General features: G+C 44.4%; 1 protein-coding gene across 6 annotated transcripts in view; it reads left to right on the top strand.

The window, feature by feature from the left end:
• HEMGN (hemogen) overlaps positions 1–14,011 on the top strand; it is a 45,714-nt gene that overhangs the window by 4,735 nt on the left and 26,968 nt on the right. For 2 of the 6 annotated variants that reach the window (XM_080669146.1, XM_080669145.1), the window contains one exon: positions 853–975. The exons of 3 other annotated variants lie outside the window; for them this stretch is intronic. In XM_080669146.1, the coding sequence (XP_080525272.1) occupies positions 903–975 (73 nt within the window). In that variant the 5' untranslated portion in view covers positions 853–902. Of the gene's footprint in view, positions 1–852; positions 976–5,959; positions 6,050–14,011 lie in introns of those variants that run through there. One more of the 6 variants, XM_080669148.1, reaches the window with a different exon arrangement.

Raw genomic sequence — 14,011 nt, 5'->3', positions numbered from 1 at the left:
GGCAGGAGCACATTTCTAGTTGCTAGATGAAGTGCTATCCAATGCATGAATCATCTATTAAAGCCAATTAGATCTTTAAAGAAAAGAAAAAATAATAATAATAAAGAAGGAAGGAAAGCAGGGCAGCCAGATTTCTTTTTATGTCTATCTATGTATATACTAAAGAAAACTTGGAAACCATGCTTAACAAAGAGAAGAAAATAAAAATCTCAATTCGGGGCTAAGCACACACTGATCACGTTTTGGTATCTATCCCTCCAGTCTTTTCTTTATACACATATGGCACTTTCTCAAGTCTCAGATTGCCAGAAGCATCATCTCATTAATAACAGCTTTTCAGGGAGGCAGCAAGGGGGAAACCCACTACATTAAATATTCATAGTGATTATAAGAGACATCCTTATTTCAGAAATAGTAGGTAGTAAAAAAATAAACTATCAGAGTACCTAGGAAATACTGTACATATTACATTAAATTTTTTTAAAGCAGGATGATACTGTAACTTGCTTTTTTCATTTAATAATATATTATGAACATATTTCCATGCCATTTGAATTGTCCTGTACAATATATATTCTTTGACATGCTCCTACAAAATGAAAATAGCTTTTCTTTTTCTGAATACAAAGACAATACATATTCATGTAGCAAATTCATGCAATGCAAAAAAAGTATAAAGAAGAAAATAAAAGCCAGCCTAAATCCCATTACCTACTGGCAACCACTGTTAATATTTTTGTGAACATTTTCTCCATGAATGTATATGCATATGTAAATATCTATATCTATCTATCTATCTATCTATCTATCTATCTATCTATCTATCTATATAAAACCCTAATATGCAAATAGACTGAACAGCGGAACAACCGAACAACCAGTCATCCGAAAAACTGGTCACTATGACGTGTGCTGACCACCAGGGGGCACATGCAGAACATGGTGGGAGTCGGCCATGGCGGGATGGTGGAGCAGGTGAGCAGGGGTGCCAGACCAAGGCGAGGCACCGGTCACTGTCATCTGGGTGAGCCTCTGGTTACTGAAAATTCTTTGCTCCTGCACACTGCAGTCCCACCCGGTGCTTGCACCTGCTGCCGGCACCGGCCCCACTTGCACCTGCCTGTGGCGTGGAGCGATTGGGGCCAGCTCCAGCAGCGGGTACAAGCGGGGCCAGCGCCGTCAGCAGGTTTGAGCAGCCGCTACTGGCCCCAATCGCCCCTGAGGGCTTCTTCACCTCCCCCTGCTCCTGAGGGGCAAGCGGGGTGGGTGCAGCAGCTGCACAGGAGCAGGGCTGTCGGCAGAGGGAACCACAGTGGGAGGGGTCGGGCAGGGGTGCAGAGGATGGGCCAAGACCTGCTCCTGTGCCCACCGCAGCCTCACGGCCCACAGTTCTTTTCAAGGTGCATGAATTTGTGCACTGAGCCCTTCGTATATTACAGTGGTCGGCAAACTGCGGCTCGCGAGCCACATGAGGATCTTTGGCCCCTTGAGTTTTTAGCAAAGGCCAGCTTAGGAGTACCCTAATTAAGTTAATAACAGTGTACCTACCTATATAGTTTATGTTTAAAAAATTTGGCTCTCAAAAGAAATTTCAATCGTTGTACTGTTGATATTTGGCTCTGGTGACTAATGAGTTTGCCGACCACTGGTATATTATATAAATGCATAAATGGTGCTTTGTAACGTGCTTTTTTTTTTTTTTTTTTAGGGAGGACCTTCCGGTATAAAACCGGAAGACATACTAGACAAATTCAAAAAGAGCTGTAAGCACTTGTAACATGCTTTTATTTTTTTACTTCTCAATAAATCATAGGGTTTCCTCCAAGTCAATAGATATAAGTCTGTTTCATCATTTTTAAAAATATCTTTTTTATTTCATCATTTTTAAAGTCTGTGTCATATTTCACTGTATGGATATAGCATAATTTATTTACCTGGTTTACTGCTGATTGACATTTAGGTTTCTTCCAGTTGTTCACCATTATACATAACATCTTTGTGCAATTAGCTCCTTGAAATAAATTCCTAGAAGTATAATTTCTCAATCTAAGCATATATATGTATTTCAGATTTTGGTATGCATAGCAAATTTCACTTCAGCGGCTGTACTACTTTTGCACTCCCATGAACAGTGCTTAAGACTTCCCTCACCATGGCCTAAACTAGGTATTACTTTTAACATTTTTTTTGTCAATCAGTTTTCAACTAATGACAAGGTTGAAAACCTGTGTGACAAGATAATTCAACGTGAAAAGAACAGTCTTTTTTAAACATATGGACTGGGCCTATTATATATCCACATGCAAAAGAAAGAAGTTGAACCCCTACCTCATACCATATACAAAAATTAATTCAAAATGGGTCATAGATACCCTTGCCTGTGTGGCTTGGTTGGAGCATTGTCCTATACACCAAAAGCAGATTCGATGCCCCATCAGGGCACATACCCAGGTTGTGGGTTCAGTCCTCAGTTGGGGTGCATATAGTAGGAAACCTATCAATGTTTCTCTCTCTTCCTCTCTCTAAAAGCAATTAAAAATGGATCAAAGACTTAAATATAAGACCTAAAACAGACTTGGAAGAAAACAGGATAAATTTTCATGACCTTGGATTAGCTATAACACTAAAAGCATAACATACCAGAGAAAAAAAAGAGGTAAATTGGACTTAAGCAAAATTGAAAACGTTTGTGCTTCCAATGGCACCATCAAGAAAGTAAAAGACAGCCCTGGCCAGGTAGTTCGGTTGTCTTGTGTGTCATCCCATACACCAAAAGACTGCAGGTTTGATTCCTGGTCAGGGCACATACTTAGGTTGCAAGTTAAGTCCCTGGTCCAGGCAGGTACTAGAGGCAACCGATTGATATTTTTCTCTCACATTGATGTTTCTCTCCCTCCCCCACTCTCTAAAATCAATAAAAACATCCTCGGGTGAGGATTAAATATACATTTTTTTTTAAAGTAAAAAATGCATGCATGGAATGGGAGAAAATTTGCAAATCATTTTCTACTACGGGACTTGTATTCAGAATATAAAAGCACTATTGGAACTCAACAATAAAGAGACAACCCCTATTAAAAATGGGCCAAGAATTTGAATAGACATTTCTCCAAAGAGGATATACAAATAATCAATAAGCCCATGACAAGAAGCTAAACATTATCAGGCATTAGGGAAATACAAATCAAAACCACCATGAGATACTACTTCACACCCACTAGGATGGCTATCTTAAAAATGGACAAGTGGCCGAAACCGGTTTGGCTCAGTGGATAGAGCGTCGGCCTGCGGACTGGAGGGTCCCGGGTTCGATTCCGGTCAAGGGCATGTACCTTGGTTGCGGGCACATCCCCAGTGGGAGGTGTGCAGGAGGCAGCTGATCGATGTTTCTCTCTCATCGATGTTTCTAGCTCTCTATCCCTCTCCCTTCCTCTCTGTAAAATATCAATAAAATATGTTTAAAAAAAAATGGACAAGTGTTGGTGAGGACATGGAACCCTTGTGCATTGCTGGTGGGAATGTAAAATGGTGAAGCTGCTGCAGAAAACAGTTTGGCAATTCCTCAAAAAGTTAAACATAGATCCAGCAATTTCACTCCGAAGTATAAACTCGAGAGTGAAAATATGTGTTCATGCAAAATTTATTCATATATGTTTATAGCAGCATTATTCATAATAGCCATAAGTTGGAAACAACTAAAATGTCTATAAACTGGTGAATGGATAAACAAAATGTGGTATATCCATACAATGGAATTTTTTCAACCATAAGAAGGAATGAGGTACTGATACATGCTACAGCATGGATGCACCTTAAAAATATTACACTAGCCCTAGCCGGTTCGGCTCAGTGGATAGAATGTCAGCCTGAGGACCAAAGGGTCCTGGGTTCGATTCCGGTCAAGGGCATGTACCTTGTTGCCCTGGCCCGGGCCCTGGTCAGAGTGTGCAGGAGGCAACAATCAATGTGTTTCTCTCACATTGATATTTCTGTCTTTCCCTCTCTCTTCCACTCTCTCTAAAAATCAATGGAAAAATATCCTCGGGTGAGGATTAAAAAAACATATCTATATATATAAAACCCTAATATGCAAATAGACTGGTGGAACAACCGGACAACCAGTCACTATGACGTGCGCTGATCACCAGGGAGTGTGCACGGAACATGGTGGGCATCAGCAGCAGGCGGCAGAGCATGGAACATGGTTGGCATCAGCCGCAGCGGGATGGTGGAGCAGGTGAGCGGGGGTGCCAGACTGCAGCAGGGCGCCAGTTGCTGTCATCGGGGCAAGCCTCTGATGGTTACTGAAAATTCTTTGCTCCCACGTACTGTGGTCCCGCCGGGTGCTCACACCTGCTTCCGGCACTGGCCTTGCTTGCACCCGCCACCAGTGCCGGAGCCACTGCTCGCACCCACTGCCCCCACCTAGTGCTGTCAGCAGGTGCAAGCGGTGGCTATAGGCCCCAATAGCCCCTCAGGGCTTCTTCATCTCCCCCTGCTCCTGAGGGGCAATTGGGGCCAGCAGCCGCTACTCACACCCGCTGCTAGCAATGGCCCCGCTCACACCACAGCTGGCACCAGAGCTGCCACTTGCACCCGCTGCTGGTGCCCGGCACCAGTCCCTATCGCCTGGTGTTGTCAGCAGATACAAGCAGCTGCTGCCAGCCTGCCGCCCCAATCGCCCCTGAGGGCTTCTAGTATATACATATAATGCTAGCCCAGTTGGTGTGGCTCAGTTGTTTAAGCATCGTCCCATGCACCAAGAGATTGCCAATTCGATTCCTTGTCAGGTCACATGCCCCGGTTGTGGGCTTAATCCCTAGTAGGAGGCGTGCAGGAGGCAGCCAATAGATTGATCTAAGTTTTTATGGCTCCCTCTCCCTTCCTCTCCCTGAAATCAATAAAAACATGTTAATAAATATTATGCTAGCTTAGCTGGTTTGGCTCAGTAGATAGAGCATCAGCCGGAGACTGAAGGGTCCCGGATTTGATTCTGGTCAAGGGCACATACCTTGGTTGCAGGTTCCAACCTGCAGGCCGACACTATCCACTGAGCAAAACTGGCTATGGCACCAAATTTGTTTTATTCCAGTTATAATATTTTCATTTCCAAGGTCTCTTGTTCTTTTTTATTTTTATTGATCTTAGAGAGGAAAGGAGGCAGGGAGGGAGAGAGAGAGAAACATCAAACTGTTGCCTCTCATAGAGCCCCAACCCAGGAAGGAACCCAAAACCTAGGTCTCAAAGATCATATAGTTCAAAGTCTAACAGACTCAAAAATGAACTTTGGTGCCAAGGAACTCACCTTTTCCTGAAGGGCTTTATTCCATTTCCATATTGCTCTAATCATTAGGAAACTGTTCCTTAGTTTGAGCTGAAATGTTGACTTCATATAACCAGAGTCCTAGCTTTGTTCTCTGGTCTACAAAATACACCTGTATTATCACTGGCCAAGTTTGAAAACTGCTGAAATGTGGGTATTGGACCATGTCTTGTTGGCTTTTTATAGCATTTAAAAATATCTCAGTTATTTTCCAACATTAAAGCATCATGAGACTTTTTACATAAATGGTTTCTGGCTTCTCTTGAAAGATCAAAAGATCCGCGTAGTTGCCTCCCCAATATGATTCTTTTTAAAATATATATATATTTTATTGATTTTTTACAGAGAGGAAGGGAGAGTTAGAAATGTCGATGAGAGAGAAACATCAATTAGCTGCCTCCTGCACACTCCCTACTGGGTATGTGCCCGCAACCAAGGTACATGCCCCTGACCAGAATCGAACCTGGGACCCTTGAGTCTGCAGGCCAACGCTCTATCCACTGAGTCAAACTGGTTAGGGCCCCAATATGATTCTTAATCCTTATAAAAAGTTTTGTACCACCCTCATCCTCCCTGACTCAGCCTATGTGCATTGGGAAAGGCTGATTACCCCCACATCCCCACTCTTGGTTCTAGGAAACAGAATCTGTGATGGAGAGTTGCATGCAGAAGTTTATTGAGGAATGCTCTCAGGTCATCCACCTATGGCAACATGAAGAAGACAGGGTGAGCATAGAAGAAGCTGACCACCACAATAGTTTCAATTTAATAGTTATAAGGCCTCAGCTGATCCCACAAGAACCTTAAGAATGGGCATGCCCTTCAGAGTTGTCCCAAATTGAAATAAGGGGGCCAGGCATTCGTATTCTCACATTAGCCAGTCACTGAATTCCTGCTTCACTCTGGGAGGGGGTGTAAACCTTGGGGGGAGTGGTTTCCTGAGGCTGAGAGCAAGAATATTCCCAGCAGCTGAGCTCTACTGAATCAAACCAACCTTGAAGCTTAAGTTGCCCTGGACTTTTCATGTGAGGTTCACTGTTAGGTCAGTTTTTCAGTTGTTGTAGTTACTTGCAAATGAACATACCTTGACACATTCTGCCAACAAGGAGCTGTATTTTCTGGCAATAACCTGCTGAGTAGCAGCTGCCTTCCTTTTATTTATTTTTGAATTCTTTTTTTTTTTAATTTTATTGTTTAAGGTATTACAAGTAGTAGTATATATGTCTCTTTCCCCATCCCACCCCCACTGACCTCCCCTCGACCTCCCCTACCCCTGGCACTTGCCCGCGTCCCCCCGCCCCCAGTGTCTTGCGTCTGTTGGTTGTGCTTATATGCATGCATACAAGTCCTTCGGTTGATCTCTTACCCCCCACAGCCCTCCCCTACCTTCCCACTGTATTTTGACAGTCTGTTCGATGCTTCTTTGCCTCTATTTTTGTTCAACAGTTTGTAATGTTCTTTATTATACATAAATGAGTGAGATCATGTGGTATTTATCTTTCACTGACTGGCTTATTTCACTTAGCATAATGCTCTCCAGATCCATCTATGCTGTTGCAAATGGTAAGAATTCCTTCTTTTTAACAGCAGCATAGTATTCCATTGTGTAGATGTACCACAGTTTTCTAATCCATTCATCTGCTGATGGGCTTTTAAGCTGTTTCCAAATCTTAGCTATTATAAATTGTGCTGCTATGAACTGCCTTCCTTTTAGATGGATCACTTGGTTTTCCTTTATTAGTGCTCACTAGGCTTTTAGGAGTGGTAGCAGAGAACTAAATCCTAATCCTATATTATAAAGAGGTAATATGAAAATTGACCATCACACCCTCACAAGATGGCTGCCTACATCCAGGTCGGCAGGGGGGTTAATGAGGGACAACCAAACGACTGAACAAGCAGGCTGCTTGGGGCGACCAGGCCGGCAGGGGAGTTAGTGAGGGATGACCAAATGACTGAACAGCAGGCTGCGTGGGGGGGGCTGTGAGGGCCAGCAGGAGGGCAGTTGGGGGTGACCAGGCCGGGGGGGGGCAGTTGGGGCGACCAGGCTGGCGGGAGGGGACAGTTAGAGGCAACCAGGCCAACAGAGGGGGGCAGTTGGGGGCGACCAGGCCAGCAGGGGGGGGCAGTAAGGGGCAATCAGGCCTGCGGGGTGGGGGGGCAGTGAGGGGCGACCAGGCAGGCAGGAAGGTGAGCCATTAGGAGTCAGAGGTCCAGGATTATGAGAGGGATGTCTGACTGCCAGTTTAGGCCCAATCCCCGGGATTGGGCCTAAACCAGCAGCTGGACATCCCCCGAGGGGTCCCGGATTGGAGAGGGTGCAGGCAGAGCTGAGAGGACCCCCACCCCCGTGCACGAATTTTGGGCACCGGGCCTCTAGTCTTCTATGGTAAGAGGTCAGTAGATAATGTCTAAAGTGGAAAAATCAAGAAATAGCATCATAAGCAGGTTTTTATAAATATGCAGGTAAATATCAGAAGAAATTGCCAAAAGAGTTGGTGGTAGTTGCCTTTGGGGATATTCCTCTAGGTGGGATAGGACAAGAGACCACAGCTGGTTTTTGTGGGAAGCCTCAAAGTGCCCTTTGACTTGAAGCTTGGGCATACTCCTGTTGAAAATGCATGCTCCAGGGCATCTGTACTGTGCTCTGACTCTCCTAGCACCCAGGCCTCCTGCCTTCCTCTGGCCTTTCTTCTGGGTAGGGGATTCCTAAGAGCTGGTTGAATAATCATCTTAAGCTACCCTTTCTCTCTTGATTAGCTTCTTTGCTCTTATGCATCTGGGAGACTTCTTTCACTACTCCTGATCTCTCCTCTTAAGCTCCACGTTCATATTTCTTTCACAGGAGCACATTGGAGTTCCCCTGCCCTATCTCTAGCTCACATGAGAGATAACCAGCTCTGACACTCTATGAGGTCTAAAAAAGAGATGGAAACATTTAACAAATCATAGGAATGTTAAGATTATTGTTTTTCCTTTTGTCAGAAGAAACAGGCATTTATTGGCCACCAACCATGTGCCATATTTGATAACAGATGCTATTATATGGTTTTGCTGTCTTAACATCTTTTCATGGCCTAAAGTTTTTGTTTCCTCAGTTTAAGCATCTATAAAATGTATATAAAGTTGTAAAGCCTTTTTAAAAGTACTTAACTCAAAGTTATTAATTAGCACCATATTTGGATTCGTGTGTGTGTGTGTGTGGTGTATACTGGGCTTTAGGGATAATAAGAAAATACTCCTATCCTTTAAGAGTCACCTCTTAGAAGACAGACACATGAACAAAAAGTGATGTTTAACTGCAGTTACCATGTGCCAAGATCTTATATCAGGAATATGATATAAGGAATGTGACCAAGGTACTGTAAGAGATTGGGTTCCCTGGAAACAGAATCTGTGATGAAGAGTTGCATGTCTCCCTCCCCCCCACCCCATTAACCTAGAATGTTAGCAGAATAAGAAAAATGTTTCATTACTCTAAGAATGTAGCTATTGAAAGACCTGGCAAAGAGAACTTCCAGGAAAACTCCCAAGCAGCTTAAAGTCTGGATGGGAAGAGCCTCTCATACAGCACAATGTGCAACCTTTACTTTTTAAATTTTTTTGGCTTTTTTAATTGTGGTAAAATTAATATAACATAAAACTCACCATTTAAACCATTTTAAAGTATACAATTCAGTGGCATTTAGTACATTCACAGTGTTGTGCAACCACCACCACTACTTCGTTCCAGAACATGATAACTCCTTCTGGCCTCCCCTTGTCCCTGACAACTGTGAATCTGCTTTCTGTCTCTATAGATTTGCCTGATCTGGACATTTCATGTAAATTAAATCATATAATATATATAGCCTTTCAATACTGTTAAAAAGCCAAATGAGCCCTAGCTGGTTTGGTTCAGTGGATAGAGCATTGACTTGTGGACCGAAGGGTCCCAGGTTCGATTCGGGGTCAAGGGCATGTACCTCGGTTGCAGGCTCCTCCCAGGCCCAGGCGCTGGTCGCTGCACTTGCAGGAGGCAACCAATCGATGTGTTCCTCTCACATTGATATTTCTCTTTGTCTTTCCTTTCTCTCCTACTCTCTCTAAATATCAACAGAAAAATATCCTCGGGTAAGGATAAAAAAAACACACAAAACAAAACAAAAAAGAGCATACCCTCAAAAAAAAAAAGTCAAATGACATGAAAAGAATTTTGATTTTTCTGGACCTCTGGAAAGAGTATCAGGATCCCTGAGAGGTCTCCAAACCAGACTCCAAGAACTGCTGGTCTAGGTCACCCAAGGCGTGGGGCGCCAGCCCCCCTTACAACGACGAGTCCAGCACAAGGGGATTATCATGTCCCTATGTCCAACATGAGGCCTCCCCATCTCAGTGTCGCATCTCCCAGGAAAACTCTGTCAGTTGTTTTCTGCAAAGTTGAGATCAGAATATAGTAATGGCTTCACATTTAGACTGCTCAAAGGAACCAAACAGCCAAATGGGCTCAAATTTTAATTTGTACATGATAAATCTGAATGTGGTTTAAAAAAACCCAACTGTACCACAAACTTATCCTAATATATAAAAACCCAGGGTTGTAACATCCAAAATGACCAAAGGCTTGACCAACTGGAAGTCAGTGCTGGGTTGCTGTGGCGACCCAGCACTGACTGCCTGCCACTGTGGGTGCTGTGACCCAGCACTGACTACCAAGGGGGCTGCGGATCAGGCCTGAAGGAAGGCCCGGGGAGAGAGAAGCAGGGTCTGATCCGTAGCCTCCGTGGCAGCTGTTGATTAGCCCTTGCCTCTGTCTTTCTCTTGGGGCCTGGCCAGCAGCCATGCTCTCTTTCTCTTGGGCCTCGGCTGGGGCTGCTGATCAGCCCCACCTCTCTGATCAGACCCATTGATAGGCCCGGAGACGCTGACTGGCATAGAAACTGACCAATAAGAACCAAATCTGGATGGAGTGTGAGGAGCCAATGGCTGCCTAGGAGGCAGAGCTTTTGATGCTGACTGGCATAGAAACCAACCAATCAGAACCAAATCTGGGTAAACTGCGAAGGCAGGACCTAAGGTGGGGGCTGAGGAGGGGTTTTAAGGGCAATAGCTATTTGGTGTGAGATGTAAGAAAGCAGTTCAATTTTTTAATGACCGGTTTGGCAGTATAGTGCATATGGCTGGCTATCGGTCCAGATATAGGGATTATGTATTTTTGTCTGCCAAGAGCATCTCCTCCTGATGAAAAAGGCCCCCACCCATTTAAGCAAACCTATCCTATATAATCTGTCTATACTACTAAAACGGTAATATGCTAATTAGACCGGGTCAACCAGCCATCTTCTGGACGTCCAACTTCCTTCCAGACAAAGCCATGGTAGTGGGGGCCAAGGCAGAGGCTGTTAGGGGCGATCAGGCCGGCAGGGGAGGGCCATTGGGGGGCGAGATCAGGCCGGCAGGGGAGGGCAGTTGGGGGCAACCAGGCCAGCAGGGGAGGGCAGTTGGGGGCAAGATCAGGCCAACAGGGTAGGGTAGTTGGGGGTGAGATCAGGCCAGCAAGGGAGAGCAGTTAAGGGTGATCAGGCAGGCAGAGGCAGTTGGGGGCGAGATCAGGCCGGCAGGGGAGGGCAGTTAGGGGCGATCAGGCAGGCAGGCAGAGGGGTTAGGGGCAATCAGGCAGGCAGGCAGAGGCAGTTAGGGGCGATCAGGCAAGTGAGCGGTTAGGAGCCAGTGGTCCCAGATTGTGAGAGGGATGACCGACAGCTGGTTTAGGCCCAATCCCCGGGATTGGGCCTAAACCAGCAGTTGGACATCCCCCAAGGGGTCCCTGATTAGAGAGGGTGCAGGCTGGGCTGAGGAAACCCCCACCACCACCTCGTGCACGAATTTCGTGCACCGGGCCACTAGTTTCCAATAAAATTCTGATCACTTCCTGCCACTATCATTACATTTTATAATCATAGTAATTATATTTTACCTGTGATGAGAGACATCATGTACTTTTGAGCATCAAGCAGCAGCAGTGCCATAAATTGCTAGCCCCTTTCTCCTCTAATGATCCCAGCTTATTTTATTTTTCAAGTATTCTTCTCAGAGAAATTAGCACACTTATTATCCAGCATATTCAAATGTTAATGTGCACGCTGTACTGGTGCTGTTATGAAACCCATTTTGCTCAGGAGCTAAAATTATGTTGCCATTCTGCTTGGTGCTAGAGGTTCTGTGCTTGAAACCTGTTTCCCACATGCAAAGAGCCAAGGTTACTTAATTAGAATGCTGAGCTAGAACGAGAAGAGTCTGACACTTAATGTAGAACCTATAAACTAGCTGGGGTGAGCAAGTATAAAGCCTACACATTTTGAATGAACTATCCATCACTGTGGGGACAATCAATATTTGAGCAGACTGGCTTTGGGACATGTTTAACATTGTTCCTCCAGGGTCTCTACTAAATTCTCACTCTGCAGCTTAAACCGCCCCAAATCAGAGTTCTGGCAATTGGAAACATTTTCTTCATACTGAGTTGAAATCTGCTCAAATTTTCACTTGTTTGTTTTTGCTCTGCCCTCTAGAGATGTCTGCTCTCCGCTCTGTGACTGCCCTTCAGAGACTGAGGAAAGGGACCCTGTCCCCACGGTCTGCTCTCCCAAAGCTCAGTTGTCTCAGGTCTTTATAAGACATGTTACCAGTCCCTTAACCCCTGTGGTCAGTCAGTTTGTCAATGTCTCTCCCCTTTTTAAAGTGAGTTACTCAGAACCTGAAACCATGATCCAGGTGCAGTCTGATCAATGTGGAAATGAGCAGGTCTCTTTTGGATATGAACGCTCTTGTTGGATACAATTCTATTAGTGCTTTCCAAGAGTATATAACCTTGTTATCCAGCACTGATTCATAATCAGCTACACACCCAAGTCTTCTAAAGCATACATTGGTACTCAGGCAATTGGCCATTTTCACCTAAATATGTCTTGAGATTTGTCATCATTCATTTCATCTGTTAAATTTGTCCCAATGCTTTGGCCTGTCAAGAGCCTCTTCGTATCCTGAACCAATCCTTTCCATCTACAAATGTATCAATTTATCAATATTGCTATCTTTATATAAATCAAAGTTTAAAACATCTGGCAGAAAAGGCCTCAGGATGGAGCCCTTCACTTACTACCAGAGACCTCAAATCAAAGTATTCATTCAACCAGTTAAAAACCTCCTCCCATCCCCAATACACACACCTCCACCTCAACTGTTCTCTAACTCAAGTTGTCAGGGAGGGAAAAGGTTAATAAATATTCCAGGTTACTAACTGGCTGGTTAAAGTGGACTGGAAAAAAAAACAATGAGGAAAGGAAGGAAGTGAATAAGACTTAGTCAAGGGCCAAATGTGGCAGGACAGAATTCTGTGAAGCTACCTTATCCAGGCCCACACACCAGCAGAGGTTAGGAGGTATTAAAGTATGAGTCATTTGGAAGATAGGCCAGAGTTCTGCTGTGATGAGAGAGGAAATCAATAACTAGGAAACAGAAGCAATGTTGGGAGCTAGCCAATTAGTACATCAAACTCAAGGCCGTAGGCAGGACAGACAGGCAAGGGTCACAAGGAGACTGAAGCAAAGAATGAGCATGTGGAACAGAATCTGCACATGCTCAGTGGGCTCCAGAGCTGTGCTGTCCAGTATGGTAGCCACTAGCTATAGGTAGCTAATTAAATTTAATAAAAATTAAGTAAAAACATCAGTGCCTCAGTCACACAGCCACATTTCAAGTATTCAATAGCCACATGTGACTAGTGGCTACCATATTGGATAGAACAGAACATTTCTATCTCTGAAGAAAGCTCTGTTGGACAGTTCTGCTCTAGAGCATTCTAGCTGTACTTCTAAAAAGGGACAAACCAGGCAGGATAACATTTTAGTGTACTAATTTTTCCTTTGCTTTCCTTCAAGGCCCAGCTCAAACATCCAATTCTGGGAATTCGCTCCATGGTGGGTCTGTAATTATATGCTATTGGCAACAGAGCATTCCGAGCTCTGCAGTTCTTAGTGATAATGCTTGGATCTAGAGAGCACTTAGTATGGAGATCCTAGCACAGCTATTTATCAATCATTAACCACAATGTGGTCCTTTCTCTGTCTGGGGAAGGCATCCTCCTTGAAGCAGCAATTAACTTTGGGGCTAAGATGTAGGGCAGGAGGGAAGGATAGGGGAACACTGGCCCAGCCAGCCAAATTGGCTGAATTCATCTTTGTAACTGTAGAAATAAAAGCTTTTGACCTCCTGTCCACATACATTGCATAGGCCATCATGGCCAGGCAGTCAAGAAGTTGGAAGTCAAGGTCTGATTTGCTTGATTTAAGATATCTTGTCATCTTACCTGTGGGCCCTCACTAAATTTTCAGTCTGCCTCTTTCTATTTTAATTTCCTGTGCCAGAAGCTCTTAGAATTTCTCATAATAAGACCTATCAGTTCTACCTTCTAAATCTCTCTAGAATCTGTCCCTTTAGTCAATACTTCAGCTAATTTATCTTCCCTCCTTTCCCACACAGGCCCCACACTGCCACTTAAGTGCTCTAAGAACCTTACCTGACCATGACCTTTTCCTCCCTATAACCCTTCAGTGGCTGCCAAGAAATCATGAAGGCCTGCTCCTTGGGCCCCCAACTACCTTTCTGGTTTCAGGTTTTTCCACTCTGATATGTAGCACATGCTCCAGC

The sequence above is a fragment of the Plecotus auritus genome, assembly GCF_963455305.1.
Source record: "Plecotus auritus genome assembly, chromosome: 5".
Classification (NCBI taxonomy): domain Eukaryota; kingdom Metazoa; phylum Chordata; class Mammalia; order Chiroptera; family Vespertilionidae; genus Plecotus; species Plecotus auritus.
This window is presented reverse-complemented; position numbering and strand designations above follow the sequence as displayed.